Source organism: Molothrus ater, chromosome 1 (genome assembly GCF_012460135.2).
Source record: "Molothrus ater isolate BHLD 08-10-18 breed brown headed cowbird chromosome 1, BPBGC_Mater_1.1, whole genome shotgun sequence".
In the NCBI taxonomy this organism is placed as follows: Eukaryota; Metazoa; Chordata; class Aves; order Passeriformes; family Icteridae; genus Molothrus; species Molothrus ater.
Genome location: NC_050478.2, coordinates 124,774,081 through 124,788,811, shown reverse-complemented (window position 1 = coordinate 124,788,811; position 14,731 = coordinate 124,774,081). Strand labels below are relative to the sequence as shown.

Sequence of the window (14,731 nt, the reverse complement as noted above, 5' to 3'; positions counted from 1 at the left end):
GTAGGGGTGAGATCATTAATTTTTGTGCGCTGAGCTTGAGCCTCCCTTTTTATTCTGAGAGGTAATTTGATTTAATTATTTGCCTTTAAGGTAGAGTGTTCTTGAACGACAAAAATAATTAAATAAAAACAAGTCAGTGATCTTTGTGCTAGTAAGGGCATATGAATAATAGCACTATGACCCACTGGCAGAGGAGGGGAAGGGGAAGAAGAAAAACACTCGTCACTGGGACTCACTCTTCATTGGTCATCCCAGAACATCATGTGGCCACGGCTTCTTTTTAAAGATAAGTGCTCTTCTCCTGGAGCTCATTATATTCTCCAGTCCTGCATTTCTGTTTGAACCTGTGGAAGGCATCTTTCTTGCCTGACAAGATGTGCGACCATTTTGTGGGCACCTGGAAGCTCCTTTCCAGTGAAAACTTTGAGGACTATATGAAAGAACTGGGTGAGAATTTTTATTTCAACTCCTTGTATCTGGAACAGGGAAGGAATGCCAGTTTTGAACTTTATTCTTTACTTGCTTTTTCTGGCTGTGCTGTTTATCAAGGGGGGTTTAATCCAGTATTTTGATCAGATAGTCTTAAACTGGGGAATTCATCTGTTTCAATAAGTGGTGTTAAAATCCTAAAAAGCAGAAAAACTTTAATTGGTGGGAATAATTTCAGGTAAGTCAAGTCTATGCACGCTTTATTAGTAGTTTTATAAATGGAAGTAAAACACATCACTGGATTATTTTGTGTGAATTAGCTTTTATCTTGGATATGCTAACTGGTGTGATGCTAGAAAGCAGCAAGTTTCCTTATGTCTATGAGCAACACACCTAAACAACTTTAAAATGCTGCTGGATTAGGACACCAGTTAATTGCCATGGCTATTATATTGAATGAAACTCTGTAGCTGGCTCCAGTGAATATTAATAAAGAAAACTGCATGGATTCATGCAGATACTTGCAAGATTTCATGTCTAACACTTTTGTCTAAAGGCGTAGTCTTCTCACTTAGAATTAAAATTGGGATTTAAAAGGTTTCAATATTCTGTTAGTGTGGAGGAAGCAGGGGGTAACTTGCACTGATTCAGTTAGTACCTGCTAAAAAGCTGGGGTCTTATTTGCAGTTTAGGGGTAAAATACTTACTGTGACTTATCCCAACAGCTTTCAATCAGTGAGACTTGCACTCTTAATCTTTACTCCAGATTTTACTCAGGACATAACACTTGCCAGCTATTTCTTAATCATTTCCTTATATTCAACCTACCCACTTGTAAATATAAAAAGCTTGGGTTTTTTTCCTTGTTTGTTTGTGTTGTTGGCTTTGTGGCTCAGAAACTGTCATATATTCCTGCTTATTTACATTTAGATACAATTAGCATTCAATTTATTGTACAAGCTCCTAAAATTGTTCTGAACGGGTCTATGTGCAAATATCTGGCATTCATATAATCTCAGTCTTCAAATTATTACTTTTACTGTTTTGACAATGACAGAGAATTTCCTTACAACAACCCACCCAGCTTGGTCTATAGCAGAACCAAGTAAGATTTTACAAAAGAATCTCTGTAACATAGAATTATTAACACTCAGAAAGCAATAGCAGAAAAATCACTGAGGGTTTTTTTTTTTTCCAATGTATAAGACAAAAAGATTGAGGAAAGATAAAAAATTCATAGTGCCCTATCTTATTTACAGGTGTGGGGTTTGCTACCAGGAAGATGGCTGGTGTGGCCAAGCCTAGTGTAACTATCAGCATCAATGGTGATGTGATAACCATCAAAACAGAAAGTACCTTCAAAAATACAGAGGTCTCTTTCAAGCTGGGTGAAGAGTTTGATGAGACCACAGCAGATGACAGAAAAACAAAGGTGAGTCCTGAAATGGCATTTTGCAAATACATCTCTCAAAAGGGATGTGGGAGCAGCAGGGCAGAGCTGGGATTTTGAATCCAGTGCAGAAATGCTGCCTCCACAGGTAAGACTGTTGAGGGTGCTTTCTGCTTTGTGCTGCTTGGACCTGGAGATTCTTCTCCTTAGACCAGAGCGCTCTGATGAAACAGCCACACTTTGTTTTTTTACTTCGGTAGAATGTCATAACCCTAGAGAATGGTGTGCTGAAGCAGGTGCAGAAGTGGGATGGAAAAGAGACTATCATAAAGAGAAAGGTGGTGGATGGGAACCTGGTGGTGGTAAGTTAATTTTTGTTACTTAATCACTGAATTCAGTGTGCAGAATTTCATGTTTAGCTGATGTATGACTTGGGATTCAAACACAGGGAGAGAAAGCATCTGAAAGGGCTCTGTGCACTTGGAAAGAAGTCTCTCTGATTGAGACTAGAGTGTAGGTTAAAACTGAAAAGCTGTTAAACTTATGGAATGGTATGAAGGTGCCTGTTCCCCATAGCAAGACATAGTTGGGAAAGTGTAGGAAGAAAAACCCAACATCCTTATGAGGGAAACTTATATATTTCAGAATCTCTAAGTCCTGGATAGTATAGAGGAAGCATTAGCAAAGCCCACATTAATGAAGTCCACTCTATGCTGATGCAGAGTACTCCTGTTCATCTTCAGCAGAGGCTTAGAGCCCTCTGTAGGAATCCTGCTCTGCATCACCAACAACTGTGTTAATAATATGATGTGAGAGCAAGGGAACATGTGTCCAAGCTCTGTTGGTTGGTTTTACCTGGCCAGAGACTACTGTGCTTGACGTGGGGCCAGTAAGGCCCACATACAGTCTGGGGCTTCCCAGCTCTGCTCTACAGTTTTAGAAAACACACTTTGAAGAATCTGGGACAGGACTAAATCTGTGTTCATAAAAGCAGCTGAGATTCCTACATGCTGCAAAACTGTACACATACACAAAATTCCTGAAGAGTTCTGCCCTCCCCCAAGGAAAAATAAGGTCCATAAATTCAATATTTAAATTCCTTTGGATAGAGAGAAGAGGAGAAGAAATAGAAATCGTTTTTAATAACAACTTCATTAAGACTGAACAAACCAGAGTTTGATCTAACTGAAAAATAGATGAGGACAGAGCCTAACAGGCAGAGGCTGACACTAGCAGCTGCAAGTCTGAAAACTCTCTGTGTGTGTATGTGCTGTGCTCATGTGTGTGAACACGACCACAGCTGCAAAAGGTGAAGGAAAGAAGGTTAATGCCAGCTCCAGGGTCCAGTCAGCCTCCACAGAAGTCCTAGAAGCCTTCTGTAGAGATTTTAAAGAAAAGATTAGAAATCTCCCAGGAGTCAGTACAGCAGTTCTTGAAAGTTCTTTCACTCCTGTGCTTGTTTTTCAGTCTTCTGTGGCTGAAGCTTTCAAAACTGAGTTCCACTTTTAGCAATTGACTTTAGAGGCAGAGAAATGCAATTTTTTCTTGAACTGGTTCCCAATAGATAAGTAATTCTCTACCTTCTGACTAAAAAACATTTAGTAAAGTTAAAAGCTTACTGAATTATCTTTTCTTTCCAGGAATGCACCATGAATAACGTTTCCTGCAAAAGAACCTATGAAAAAGCATGAAGAAGCCACCTTCACACAGGACTAATGCTTAAAGCTGGAGTAAAACAACTTAACCAAAGGAGAAAATCCCCACAAATCTGTTTTAAAGAGAACTGTACTTTTTTCAGATATATCCCAAAGCAGTTACATGCATTTAATCTAATTTGTTGTGCCTATTCAATAAAATATTCTGCTTTCTACAACTGTGTGTGTTTATGCTGGAGTTTGTCAGGGCTTGGGGGGCCATGCAGTGTGGGGAGGGGTGCAGGGCAGGAAAGCACCCAGTGACAGCCACTGCCACTCTCAGCCATGTCACCCATCTCCCTGAGGAAAGAGCACCAGAGCCAGCCCAGGGAGTGGCACTTGTGTCACGGAGACAGATGGACCCCTGAACACTCATTGGGGAGTGCTGTGTGTAGGCTGCCCCCTGCAAGGAGTCTGTGCTCAGCCAGGGAATGGGGCTACTCTGCTCAGCTTCAAGCAGAGGTGGTTGTTCCTGGGGCAGGGAGGAGGATGATCCCTGGATGCCCAGTTTTGGCTTCCAAACATGAGCAGGGTACCAGGCACCTCCTCTGTGCACAAATGCAGACAATTTTAAACCAGGAGACCATTTGAAGCAGCTTGATCTTATCCTTTTTGTACCTCAACTGTGAAATTATAGCAGTTAGAGCTTTCACCTATGATTATTTTGTCAATGTGCCTTGACCATCTCATTTTGACCTAGAAGGGCTAAAAGCCTGGAATTAATAACCATAGCTTTAAAAATACTCAGGTTGACTAAAAGTCGGTACAAGTTTGTTGGTGGTACAACCTCCTTTATTACCTACATGCACTTTCTACTTGCTCATTAGGCTTGATCAGTCTTGGGAACATGAGCCTTTCCAGATGCCAAGCCCTTTGGTACACCATGATTTTCAACTCTGCTTATTTCTGAACTACCATCTTCTACTGCCCATAGGCCTGGTCTCCTGTTTCAGAAGACTTCTACAGAAGCCATGATTTCTACATCTGGAGAGCCTAAATTAAGGGGGAAAAAAAAAAATCAAGATTTCTACAGAAAACCTGGACAATAAGTATAAAAGTGTGTGCCTTAACCACTAAATGTGGAAATGAGTGGTTAAGATCTCTGAACCAAATTCCACATATTCCTGACATTCCCAAACTCAGCTGTCAGAGGTGATGGCTGAGTCCCTACTGCTAGCAAAAGAGACCTCTCATACACTTGAACTTTCCACTGAATTACTCGGGTTGTTTCCAAGTTTTTGCACTATTTATACAACAGGATAGGGAAATGGAAGGACTTTTGCATTGTACATGAGCTGAGGAGTCATTTAGAAGTGATGCCAAAGACTATCAGTAAATTCTGCAGAAAATGTTTAGATAACCATGAACAAAAAACTCCTGTGTTTTAACCTTGGCTTCATTGCTTGTGAAATCTCACCAATTTAGAGAACAGCAGCTGCATATGGGATGGAGGAATGCTTCAGAGTATATATATACACAACTCCATATATCTACTACTCCATATATACTACTCCATATATATACTACTAAATCTACTTAGCACTTAACAAAACCAAAATTATTTATAAGAGTTAGGATACAACTACACTTTAGCAGTAGAAAATCTACATGAGAGTGATGTTTATAAGAAGCAGAGACATTGATTTAAATAAACTACATATAGACATTAAATATCAGCCCATAGGAGTCCCTCATCCACAGATTTGGAAATACTCTGTCAGAGGTAAAAGTTCCAATATTTTGATATTAATATAGCAGATTTTATTTTCCAGAAATCTTACATGCTGAAAGCAGCCAGCAGTTACAATTGTAACATTCACAGCCTACTATTTCAGCAAAGGGTAATCTCTTCTAAAAGCATCATCCTTTATTTTCTTACCTGGCGAATGACTTTGAACTTTGTGAATTAATCAAGACACTTTAAAATTCTATTTTTGGAAATTTCAATAAAGTAACATTCTGTCTATAAACCTGAACAGGGATAGCATCATAAGGAAGTATTAGTGATGCTTTTCTCAGAATATGAACATGTTTGGAATTTAGTCTCTGAAGAAGGACAAAATTTATTGTCTGAACACAGCAGCAGTCTAGTGGCTGCTTGAATAAATGGAGGTGATTCCTCTCTGTCAGGAAAAGGTGTGTGCTCTCAGACCCAGATGGAGGTGGGACACACATTTCTAAGGGCTAAAGTCAGATCAGTGTCTTGTCCTTCCCTGGAGAGCAGCACAGGTCTCCCTCTCTCTTCTGTCATGCGGAACTATTGTCCAAAAGCCAGTAACCACCCCAGAGCACTCCTTTCTGCCAAAGAAGGATCCTACTGAACCCCTACAAACCCATGGGCAGCACACTTATCACAGCAGGCACCTTGAATGCTGTAAGGAGGAGATCTCTGCCCCTCTCCACATTCACCCACTACTCCTTTACAGGTTTCTTGGACAACAAAAGGGAAGGGCAACTCACACCCACAGATTTTTGGCAATTCAGGAGAAAGATGAAGAAAGGCTTATCTGATCATCGATCTATCAATTGTTTTTCTCTTTTTCTTTTAACTATTTATTTCCATTGGAAAGAGCTGGAAGGACTTCTGTGTCCTGGCCAGTCAAGCCCTGTGTGTGCAGTGCAGTCTGGACTCGTTCCCCCCGCCCAGCTGTCCCAGTCTGGTTTTGTAGGATGCTCCAGCTAAGGGACAAGAAGCTCTCTGCACCCTCCAATGTAGCTACAGGGAAAAGAGAGGCTGCTGGCCCCATGTTCATAGTTGATCCCTCAGCTTCATAGAGTCAATGCTAAAACATCCTTGGTGTCCTCACAGCAAGTCCCTCTTTGACCTCTGTTCTCCCCTTCTATTTCTGTTTTCTTCATTGCTCCCCTGGGAATCTATTTAGACTTCTTGGGCCTTGGATTTGTCTAGATCATATTTCCTTTAAATGAATTCATATGTTTACTTTCTTTATTTCTTTAAATGTTATCTTTATCTCTAATTAATCTCTGGATTCTTAGTTCTCTATTTCTATCAATTTTTACCTTTATCTCTTGCATTTCTTCATAATCTCCAAGTTCAATGTTTTAAATCCTGTTTTACATGAACTATAAGCAAAACAAGGGAATCAAGGCTCTCCCTTATCATATGTACTCACAATCCTTGATGCTTTTTTCTGCTTTAAACTCCAAGAAAAGATTGGTTTCCACAATTATTTCCACTGAGATATAATTCCCTGCTCTTGTTCTTTCTAAACTGCAAGTCCTTTAAATGAAAGTACTGTTTTTTTCTTGGTGACAAAGAGATAGATGGTAGCAATGTCAACATTGTTTGAGACTGCTTAAGACTGGGGTTTTGTCTGAATAAATTCTCTGTTACTTTTGTTCTTAAGGTTACTGGTACTGCAGTGTAGCTGTTCTATTCTGACTAATTTGCTCTTCTTGAAATTCTTTGGGCCTAATTTTACAACATCCCAATCATCTTTTATTCCCAAAGGCACCAGCCTTGTCTTGTTAAAGTCTTTATGTGGATAAGACAATTAAATAAAAGAACAAAGAATGCCTGAGGAGCAACGGTAGCATATTTTCATATTTTTTCTTGAGCAATAATGGATAGTTTCATTTAGAAGTAGTTTTCTCATTTTCAGATAAAAAATGGATAGTTTCATTTAGAAGTAGTTTTCTCATTTTCAGAGATGGGAAAAAAGACCTAGCTATTCTTTATACAAAATGTGATATTATTCATCTCTGCTTTAGAAGAGTTTTGTGTGGCCAACACCTTCAAAGACTGACATTTACTTACTTATTACAGATACAGCACCTGCTTCCTATTGTGGGGGAGAAAGAGTTCTTTTCCGTGATTATATTTTTAATCACTCCAGACTTTTGCTCCCCACACTGAGCTGTCATTAGACCTGTGCAGCAAGGGAAGCTCTTTTCAGCTTCCCCTGCTGATGTTATTATTGAAGGGTTTAAAAACATGTGGCATATGCCACCAAAATATGTGACTGAGAACCTTCTTATTTCCCACAACCACCATGTAAACCACAGACTACAACATTTCACTCCTCAGACTCTATTAATTGCCTGTTCCAGTGTGTTCCCCTTCTTGCTTACGACAGCTTTCAATCAGGACCTAGACCTCACCTTCCTTGGCACGCCACCATTTCCATCTCATTCTTTCAACTCTAAACACAAGAAATTTGGTCCCACAACCTATGATCCCAGTATCTCTGCCTTTAAAATGTAGATCTGAAGAGCCTTCATAGGTTGCCATAACCCAGAAATTACAGTTATACAAAAAAGACAAACAGGTAGCTATTGTTCACCCAAGTTGGAAAGAAGCCTCTAATCTTTGCATGTACCAAGCAATAATTTTCCCCAGGAAGATAGTTTAGGAAGAGGAAGGACAGAATTACATCTGATGTGGTCTTGTACTAAATAGTTGAGGTGTCTTTAGTTACAAAGCTTTAAATTCCTGCCTGTCACATACACATGTGGTTTATGATTTCTTTGTGTCTGTTTTTTACTAACCGTTAGACAATAGTTCAAAATGTGGATTAAAACAAAACAAAACAAAACAAAACAAAACAAAAATCCAGTTTTAAATGTTGAAAACTCTAATCTTTCAATCTTTCAATCTTTCAATTTTAGCATGGCAGAAAATATTCTGGTGGTCCTGGTGTACACCAAGCTGAATATGAAACAGGAACATGCGTTGGCAGCAAAGGGTGAGTGATGTCCTGGGCTGCATTAGGAGTGTGTGAGGTTGAAGGAGATTTTCCTTCCCTTCTATTCTGCACTCAGCTGGCCACAGCTGGAATGCTGAGTCCAGATCAGGGCTCCCTAGTATAAACAGTGCACAGACCCAAGGAGATTGTGGCATTTCTTCATGGAAGCCGGGAAACCTGAGGAAATCTGACAATAGTAGGACACATTTGAATGCAATGCCTTATATTATTCTGCTGGCTTAAATCTTCCCTTTACTTTATGACAGATTAACTACCCATGTGCAGAAGGAAAAAAGGAAACAGAATATGTCCCCTGTCAAGTCAGCAAAGCTTCTTGCCTCTCACCACGTGACTTTAAACTAAGAATAAGAACTTTAATGACTCAGCCTCTTTTCGTGCCGTCCACCTGTCAAGCACGAGAGCTGATCTCCACTGATGCACTGTTCTTCTGAATATGCCAGGTTATAAAAGGGAGCCAGCAAGTATTGTCTGCTTCTTCTTCTTCTTGTGATCCTGTCTGGGATATGGGCAGGGAAGAACCCACAGCTTAGGATCATTTCTCTGATGGAAAGGGAGAAAACAGAACAGGATAACTCAGTTCTGCCTTTAAATGATAAAAAATACAGACCTTTTCCAGGATGGATCATGAAAGTAAGAAAAACACCCAACAAACCATTTTGTACATCATCTTCTTGTCCGTTCCTTCGCACAATCCACATGGCTTTGATTTATCTGACTAGCTCAGAGGTGACAATAGTGGTAACACCCTACAGCCTCCTGAGGAGGGGAAGTGGAGGGGAAGGTGCTGATCTCTTCTCCCTGGTGTCCAGGGATAGGATGTATGGGAATGGTTCAAAGCCGTGTCAAGGGAGGTTCAGATCTGTCATTAGGAAGCACTTCTTTAGTGAGACACTGGTCATACACTGAAACAGGCTTCCTAGAGAGGTGGTCAAACCCCAGGCCAGTCAGTGTTTAAGAGTCATTTGGACAATGGCTTAACAACATGCTGTAAGTTTTGGTCAGCCCTGGGTTGGTCAGGCAGTAGGATGAGATGGTTGTTATAGATTTCTGTTCTCTATAGTGACTGCAGGACAATAGTATTGGGAGGACAGTGGTAGCTGGGTTTTGTAGGGAGGCAGTGCTCCTGTACTTGTCTCTGTGCTGCTGACACCCCCCTGCAGTGTGCCCTGACCTCTCTGCAGGTGCAGTGGTAACATCCCATCCCATCCCCACCCCCATCCCCACCCCCATCCCCAGGCACCCCTGGTGTCCTGGTGTGCTCAGTGAAGGAGCCAAGGCAGCGTCACCCAGAGCCTTGCTGCTGGCACGGCTGCCCTGCACAAGGTGCACATTGTCTCGCCCTGGTACTGCCTCCCCTATTGGCCAACCCCCACTGCCACAGGCACGGGACCTCTTTAAAGGGAGACCACTAAATCTCACTGGGGCACACAATCTCTGACTGCCACCAAGAGCTGCTGTGGCCACTGCCTCTCTCTGCAGGACCAGCGCCTCACAAAGCCTGAACGATGTGTAACCGATTTGTGGGAACCTGGAAACTCATCTCCAGTGAAAATTTTGATGACTATATGAAAGAATTGGGTGAGAAATGTTCTGGGTTTGTTTGTTTGTTTTTGTTTGTTTGTTTTTCTTTTTTGTTAGTAAATTTTTTGTTAGTTAGTTAGTAAGTTTGGGAAGGCTCTGCTCATGGATGCTGCCTTCTTTCTTGCCAAAAAAAGCTCTTAATTACTCTTCTAATATAATTTAATTTCTTTTCTTTAGCATCCAAATTGAAAAAGGTAGGTGATGAATTAGTACTATAAATTTACTTCTGCCTGATATGAATCAATCTAATATGTTTTTCTGTCATGAGAGTAATCTATGGGGATACAGATTTTTTTTGTTTCCTCTTGATTGCACTATTAAACTTGTGACTTATGATAATTCACAATATATAATGGAGCTGATGTCTCATGACACTGTAGTTTCAGACATCTAAATACTGTGAATGAATCTGTCTGTTACTGAAGAATGCCAGGAACGTAACAAATTAAGCATTGTTTTTCATTTTAATGCTGGCTTCATTCCTGTATGCCAAGTGCACAGGCAGTCAGCTACTGCATTGCTTGTGCTCTATAAATGATTCACTGATTCCTTTTATTTGAAATGTTAGACTAAATAACAAAAGAATTGAAGTCAATTAATTAGCCAGGGTGAATGTGGGAGGACAGTCCAGCTGCAGATATTTTTCTGAACATCTGAACAGAATTGCTTAGTATGGAATAATTATTGCAAACAGTTTTACTTTTTGGATAACTTTATACCCTTTTTTACAGATCTTTTCATCTGAGTGTGGCGTAGCATTAACAAAGGCACTAACTGCAGCTATCCCTTTTCTGCTCTTATGAAGCAGTGATACATCACCAATGGCTTCGTTCCTACTTGCCCCAAACCTCACAGCCTGTAGACAATGAACTGGACTGGAAAGGACTAGGCAAATACAAAAGGCTTTTGGTATGGGATTTTCCTGGAAGCTCTTTGCAGCTCTCAGCCTTATACCTCGATGTTTTTTATATTTCATATTTGTACTTCTCACCAAGGTTTAGATGCCAGGATCCTTAAAGGATGTTAATAACAACTTAGGAATTACCCAGTCTTCAGTATGTTTTAATGAACAAACACCAGCATATTGGCAATTCAGTGTCCAGTTTCTTCCTTGCAGCTATTAACAAAGGTACAAATTCTCAGATTTGTCAAGGATTTTTTTTAAAGGATTTTTACAATTTTTTATGAGAACCAGACTCTTCCTCTTAGTTTTTCTACTTATTCTACCTATATTTAATTAATGCAGATTTGTAACCAACCATGTTTCTTCTTAGCTAAATGTGCACAGCTCTATAATTGTGTATATCTTTCCTTCCTGCTGAAGGTGCGCTCTCAGGAGCTGGGGCTGCCTCAGCCCCTGGACACTGAGGTTCCCATTCCTACCTCTGTCTCAGTAGTGTCTCATCTAAGGAACGAGTGTTTCATCTAAATCAGGCATTGAAGTATTCAAGCAGAAACTCTTCCTTATTCTTCCACTGAAGGATCATGAGAGGATACTGAGTTTCTTGCTTCTGGAATATAATGATTTTTTTTGTTTCTGATTTCCAGGAGTGGGGTTAGCTGCCCGGAAACTAGGTGGCCTGGCAAGGCCTGATGTGATCATCAGTATGAAAGGGGACATAGTGACCATCAGAACTGAAAGCACCTTCAAAAATACAACCATCTCCTTCAAACTGGGCCAGCAGTTTGATGAAACAACAGCAGATGACCGGAAAGTCAAGGTAAGTGGGCTGATGATTTCTGAGTGGTCTGAACATCTCGTAGAAGAACACCAGGGGAAATTTTACCTACTCCCTTAGTGCACCTTGAGTTTTCCAAACTATTGAAATAAAGCACTGAAAGAAGACACAGTATAGTGCTGAATATAATGTCAGTGAGCATGCCATTATGCCCGAGTGCATATCTTGCTGAATGCAATGTGAATTGCTGCTCTAAACTGCAAAGCTCAGCCTGCAGTCTGGACCTCTTCTCTTGGAATTTGCAGAGTGTTGTAACCTTGGAGAAAGGGTCATTGGTGCAAGTGCAGAAGTGGAATGGCAAAGAGACCACAATAAAGAGAAGACTTGTTGATGGGAAGATGGTGGTGGTAAGTTCACATTCCTTGTATGCTTCTAAATGTCAGTAGAATACAGCCTTCAGTACGTTTCTGTCTAAACAGACTATCAATTTTGGTTTACTCTTTGAATAATGAAACAAATTAAAGGAGAGAAAAATGGAACCAAGCTTAGAAAACAGCTGGAAAGAAATAAATGTTGTTGAATACAGCAACTTGTCTTTACTAATCTCAGAGCTGCCATAAGTTGACAGCATACTTACTACTCTCAGCATTATTGTTCTTAAAAGGAATAAGGTTTAAAAATAACAGAAACCTGTGAAATAGAAAAAAAAGTTTATAAGCAGGGTACTGCTGTCCCTGAAACAGCTCATTCCTTTTCACTATCTTGGCCAAGCCAGGGAGATAAAACATTTTAGGGACCCTAGTTGTAAGGGTCACTATCAGAATTAAGATTTCACTTTGTTCAATAATTTTTTAAAATATTGGAGTCAAACTAATTTTGGCAACTTGCTTGAAGTCAGCAGCATTACACTTTTACATGTTAGCTGACTGTCTTTTGTTTTAAGCTCTCTTACGTAGAATCATAGAATGGTTTGGGTTGAAAGGAACCTTAGAGATCATCTAGTTCCAACCCACTGTCACGAACAAGAACAGCTTTCACTGGACCAGGTTACCCAAAACCCCATCCAGTCTGATCTTAAATGTTTCCAGGGATGGGGCATCCACAACTTCTCTGGGAAACCTGTTCCAGTGCCTCATTACCCTCACAGTAAAGAATTTCTTCCTAATATCTAATCCAAACCTCCCCTCTCTCAGTTTAAAGCCATTCCCCCTTGTCCTGCCCCTGCACAGCCCTGAAAAAAGTCCATCTCCAGCTCTCCTGAAACCTCACTTTATGTAGGAAGGTTGATTTGTTTTTGCATCTCCACATGGCAGCATTTCTGTGTAAGATTTTCTAATTACTAAACCCTCTTCATAAAACAGAGAGGTAAAGTGCCTCTTCTGTCAGCGTCCTGCTGCCTGCCCCTTGCCTCAGAGAGGGTTGTGGAGGAGTCCTCCTCTTTTGCAGACCAAGGAAGTATTTTTTTAACATCCTGTTGCCTTTGTTGCATGCATCCTGTGACTGTGAGTAAACAGCAGCCACTGAAGGCTGAGGGTGAGAGGGGTGACAGGGTCAAGAGAAATATTTTGTGACTCAGAGGAGCAAAGATTTTTTGGACCTGTAGCCTGACCTTTGAGATACCCAGGCTACTTCTGCTTCTACAGAAAAAAAAAAAAAACATTACTACTTTGAAAATTTAAAGCGTTGGTGGGCCATGATATAAAAACTAGGGGAGGTGAGGCTAACATTTCTGACAAGCCAGCAATAATACCAAGGAAATTAAATTTGTTTGTGGAAGCTGAGCCTAATTTTGCAATCTTTTTGTCACTAAATGCCACTTAATGAAGTTTAAAGCTGTTAAAATAGAAACAGCTCTATTTGCAATATAAAAATAACTTTGCTGTTTGCTCTAAAAACATGACATCTGTATTTTCATTGACTTCAGAGGTTACTGCAGCAGACACAACTGCTGTCAGCAAAAGGTTTATATTAATATTTTCCTTTATGCCTTAGGAATATGCCATGAAAGGGGTTGTCTGCACCAGAGTTTATGAAAGAGTGTGAAGAAGTTCCCTCTGTGCACCGGACCAGAACTGGCTCTAAAACCTCAGCTTAGTTCAGTGACCAAAGCCTCATGCACTGTGCTTCTTTATTTTATTTCCTTTTATTGGGAAAATGACTACACCATAATGTGGTATTTCAGAGCCATAGTGTAACTAATCCAATATGTTGTGGTGATCCAATAAAAGCTTCTCAACACAGAAAATAGAGTGTTTGGCTCCACATGAATGATTTGCATTTACTTCTAGACTGGTGCTATCTTTTCTGTTGATAGTGTCTGTACAAAAGGTCAGACTATTTCTGAGTAAAATGGTGAAACACAAGCAATCCATATCTGAGAGAGGGCTAACACTGCTTCTTTGATATGGGTAAAAAAAAAAAAAATCTCCTGGACTCAATATTCTTTTCCCACAAAAGATTTTATTGCTGAATAGCTCCTACAGGGAAAATTATCTTTACCACCAGAATTTTTGACTTTCAGTATGATATGTCATTGTAGTCTTATAGTCTTAGCACATCATTGTTTCATACTAATCTCAAAAAGCTTGTATTTCTTTTAGTACCAGGATTTATATACTGGCATTTATTTGGAAGAAAACAGATACTGGAGGGAAAAAATTGGAATGTATTCCATATTTGTCTGCCAAAAGAGCAGATAAACCCATGAAACAAAGTGTGGAGCAGGTGTGAAAGAACTCCAGAAGCCTTAAGGCTAGAGGGCTTCATTTATAAAGTGCTCAGCAATCAAGCCTACTTCCAGCACAGTATTTAAATGTATGCTCAACATTAAGCACACAGAGGAGTTGCATTGGGTAGTTTGCTGTCAAGCCTAACTGAGCAGCTGCTATACATTCCTTCCACTTCTCTTACTCTGCTTTTATTTAAGGAAAAAACCAGAAAAAACAAACCTAAACTTCTGGAAGATATTTAACCAAAAAAGCACTGTGGCAGGTTATTAATACTTGCCTGCACCGGCCAGTGGACAGTATCACTGCCACATTCACACTAAACACATTTCATCTTGTGTCACTGCCTCTGTGCCATCACACAGAGCTCCCACCTCCTCTGTGGCGTTAAAGCGACTGTGAGAGGCTTATGTGTTTATCTTGGCTCGTTAAGAGCAGCAGAGCTGATATGAACCTTTGCCTACTGGTTTTACAGGCAAGAACACAAGTTCTCAAGGTTAAGACA

General features: G+C 40.2%; 2 protein-coding genes across 2 annotated transcripts; both read left to right on the top strand.

Annotated features, from left to right (window-relative positions):
• Positions 1-271: 271 nt before the first annotated feature.
• LOC118684159 (fatty acid-binding protein, adipocyte) lies at positions 272-3,692 on the top strand. The gene is made up of 4 exons (XM_036378888.1): positions 272-447; positions 1,689-1,861; positions 2,080-2,181; positions 3,460-3,692. Exons 1-4 carry the CDS (start codon positions 375-377, stop codon positions 3,508-3,510), a joined length of 399 nt encoding a protein of 132 aa, XP_036234781.1. The 5' UTR covers positions 272-374; the 3' UTR covers positions 3,511-3,692.
• Positions 3,693-9,668: 5,976 nt separating this feature from the next.
• LOC118701612 (myelin P2 protein-like) lies at positions 9,669-13,749 on the top strand. Its single transcript, XM_036406330.2, has 4 exons — positions 9,669-9,818; positions 11,370-11,542; positions 11,806-11,907; positions 13,493-13,749. The coding sequence occupies exons 1-4, from the start codon at positions 9,746-9,748 to the stop codon at positions 13,541-13,543; spliced, it is 399 nt and encodes a 132-aa protein (XP_036262223.1). The 5' UTR covers positions 9,669-9,745; the 3' UTR covers positions 13,544-13,749.
• Positions 13,750-14,731: the final 982 nt, after the last annotated feature.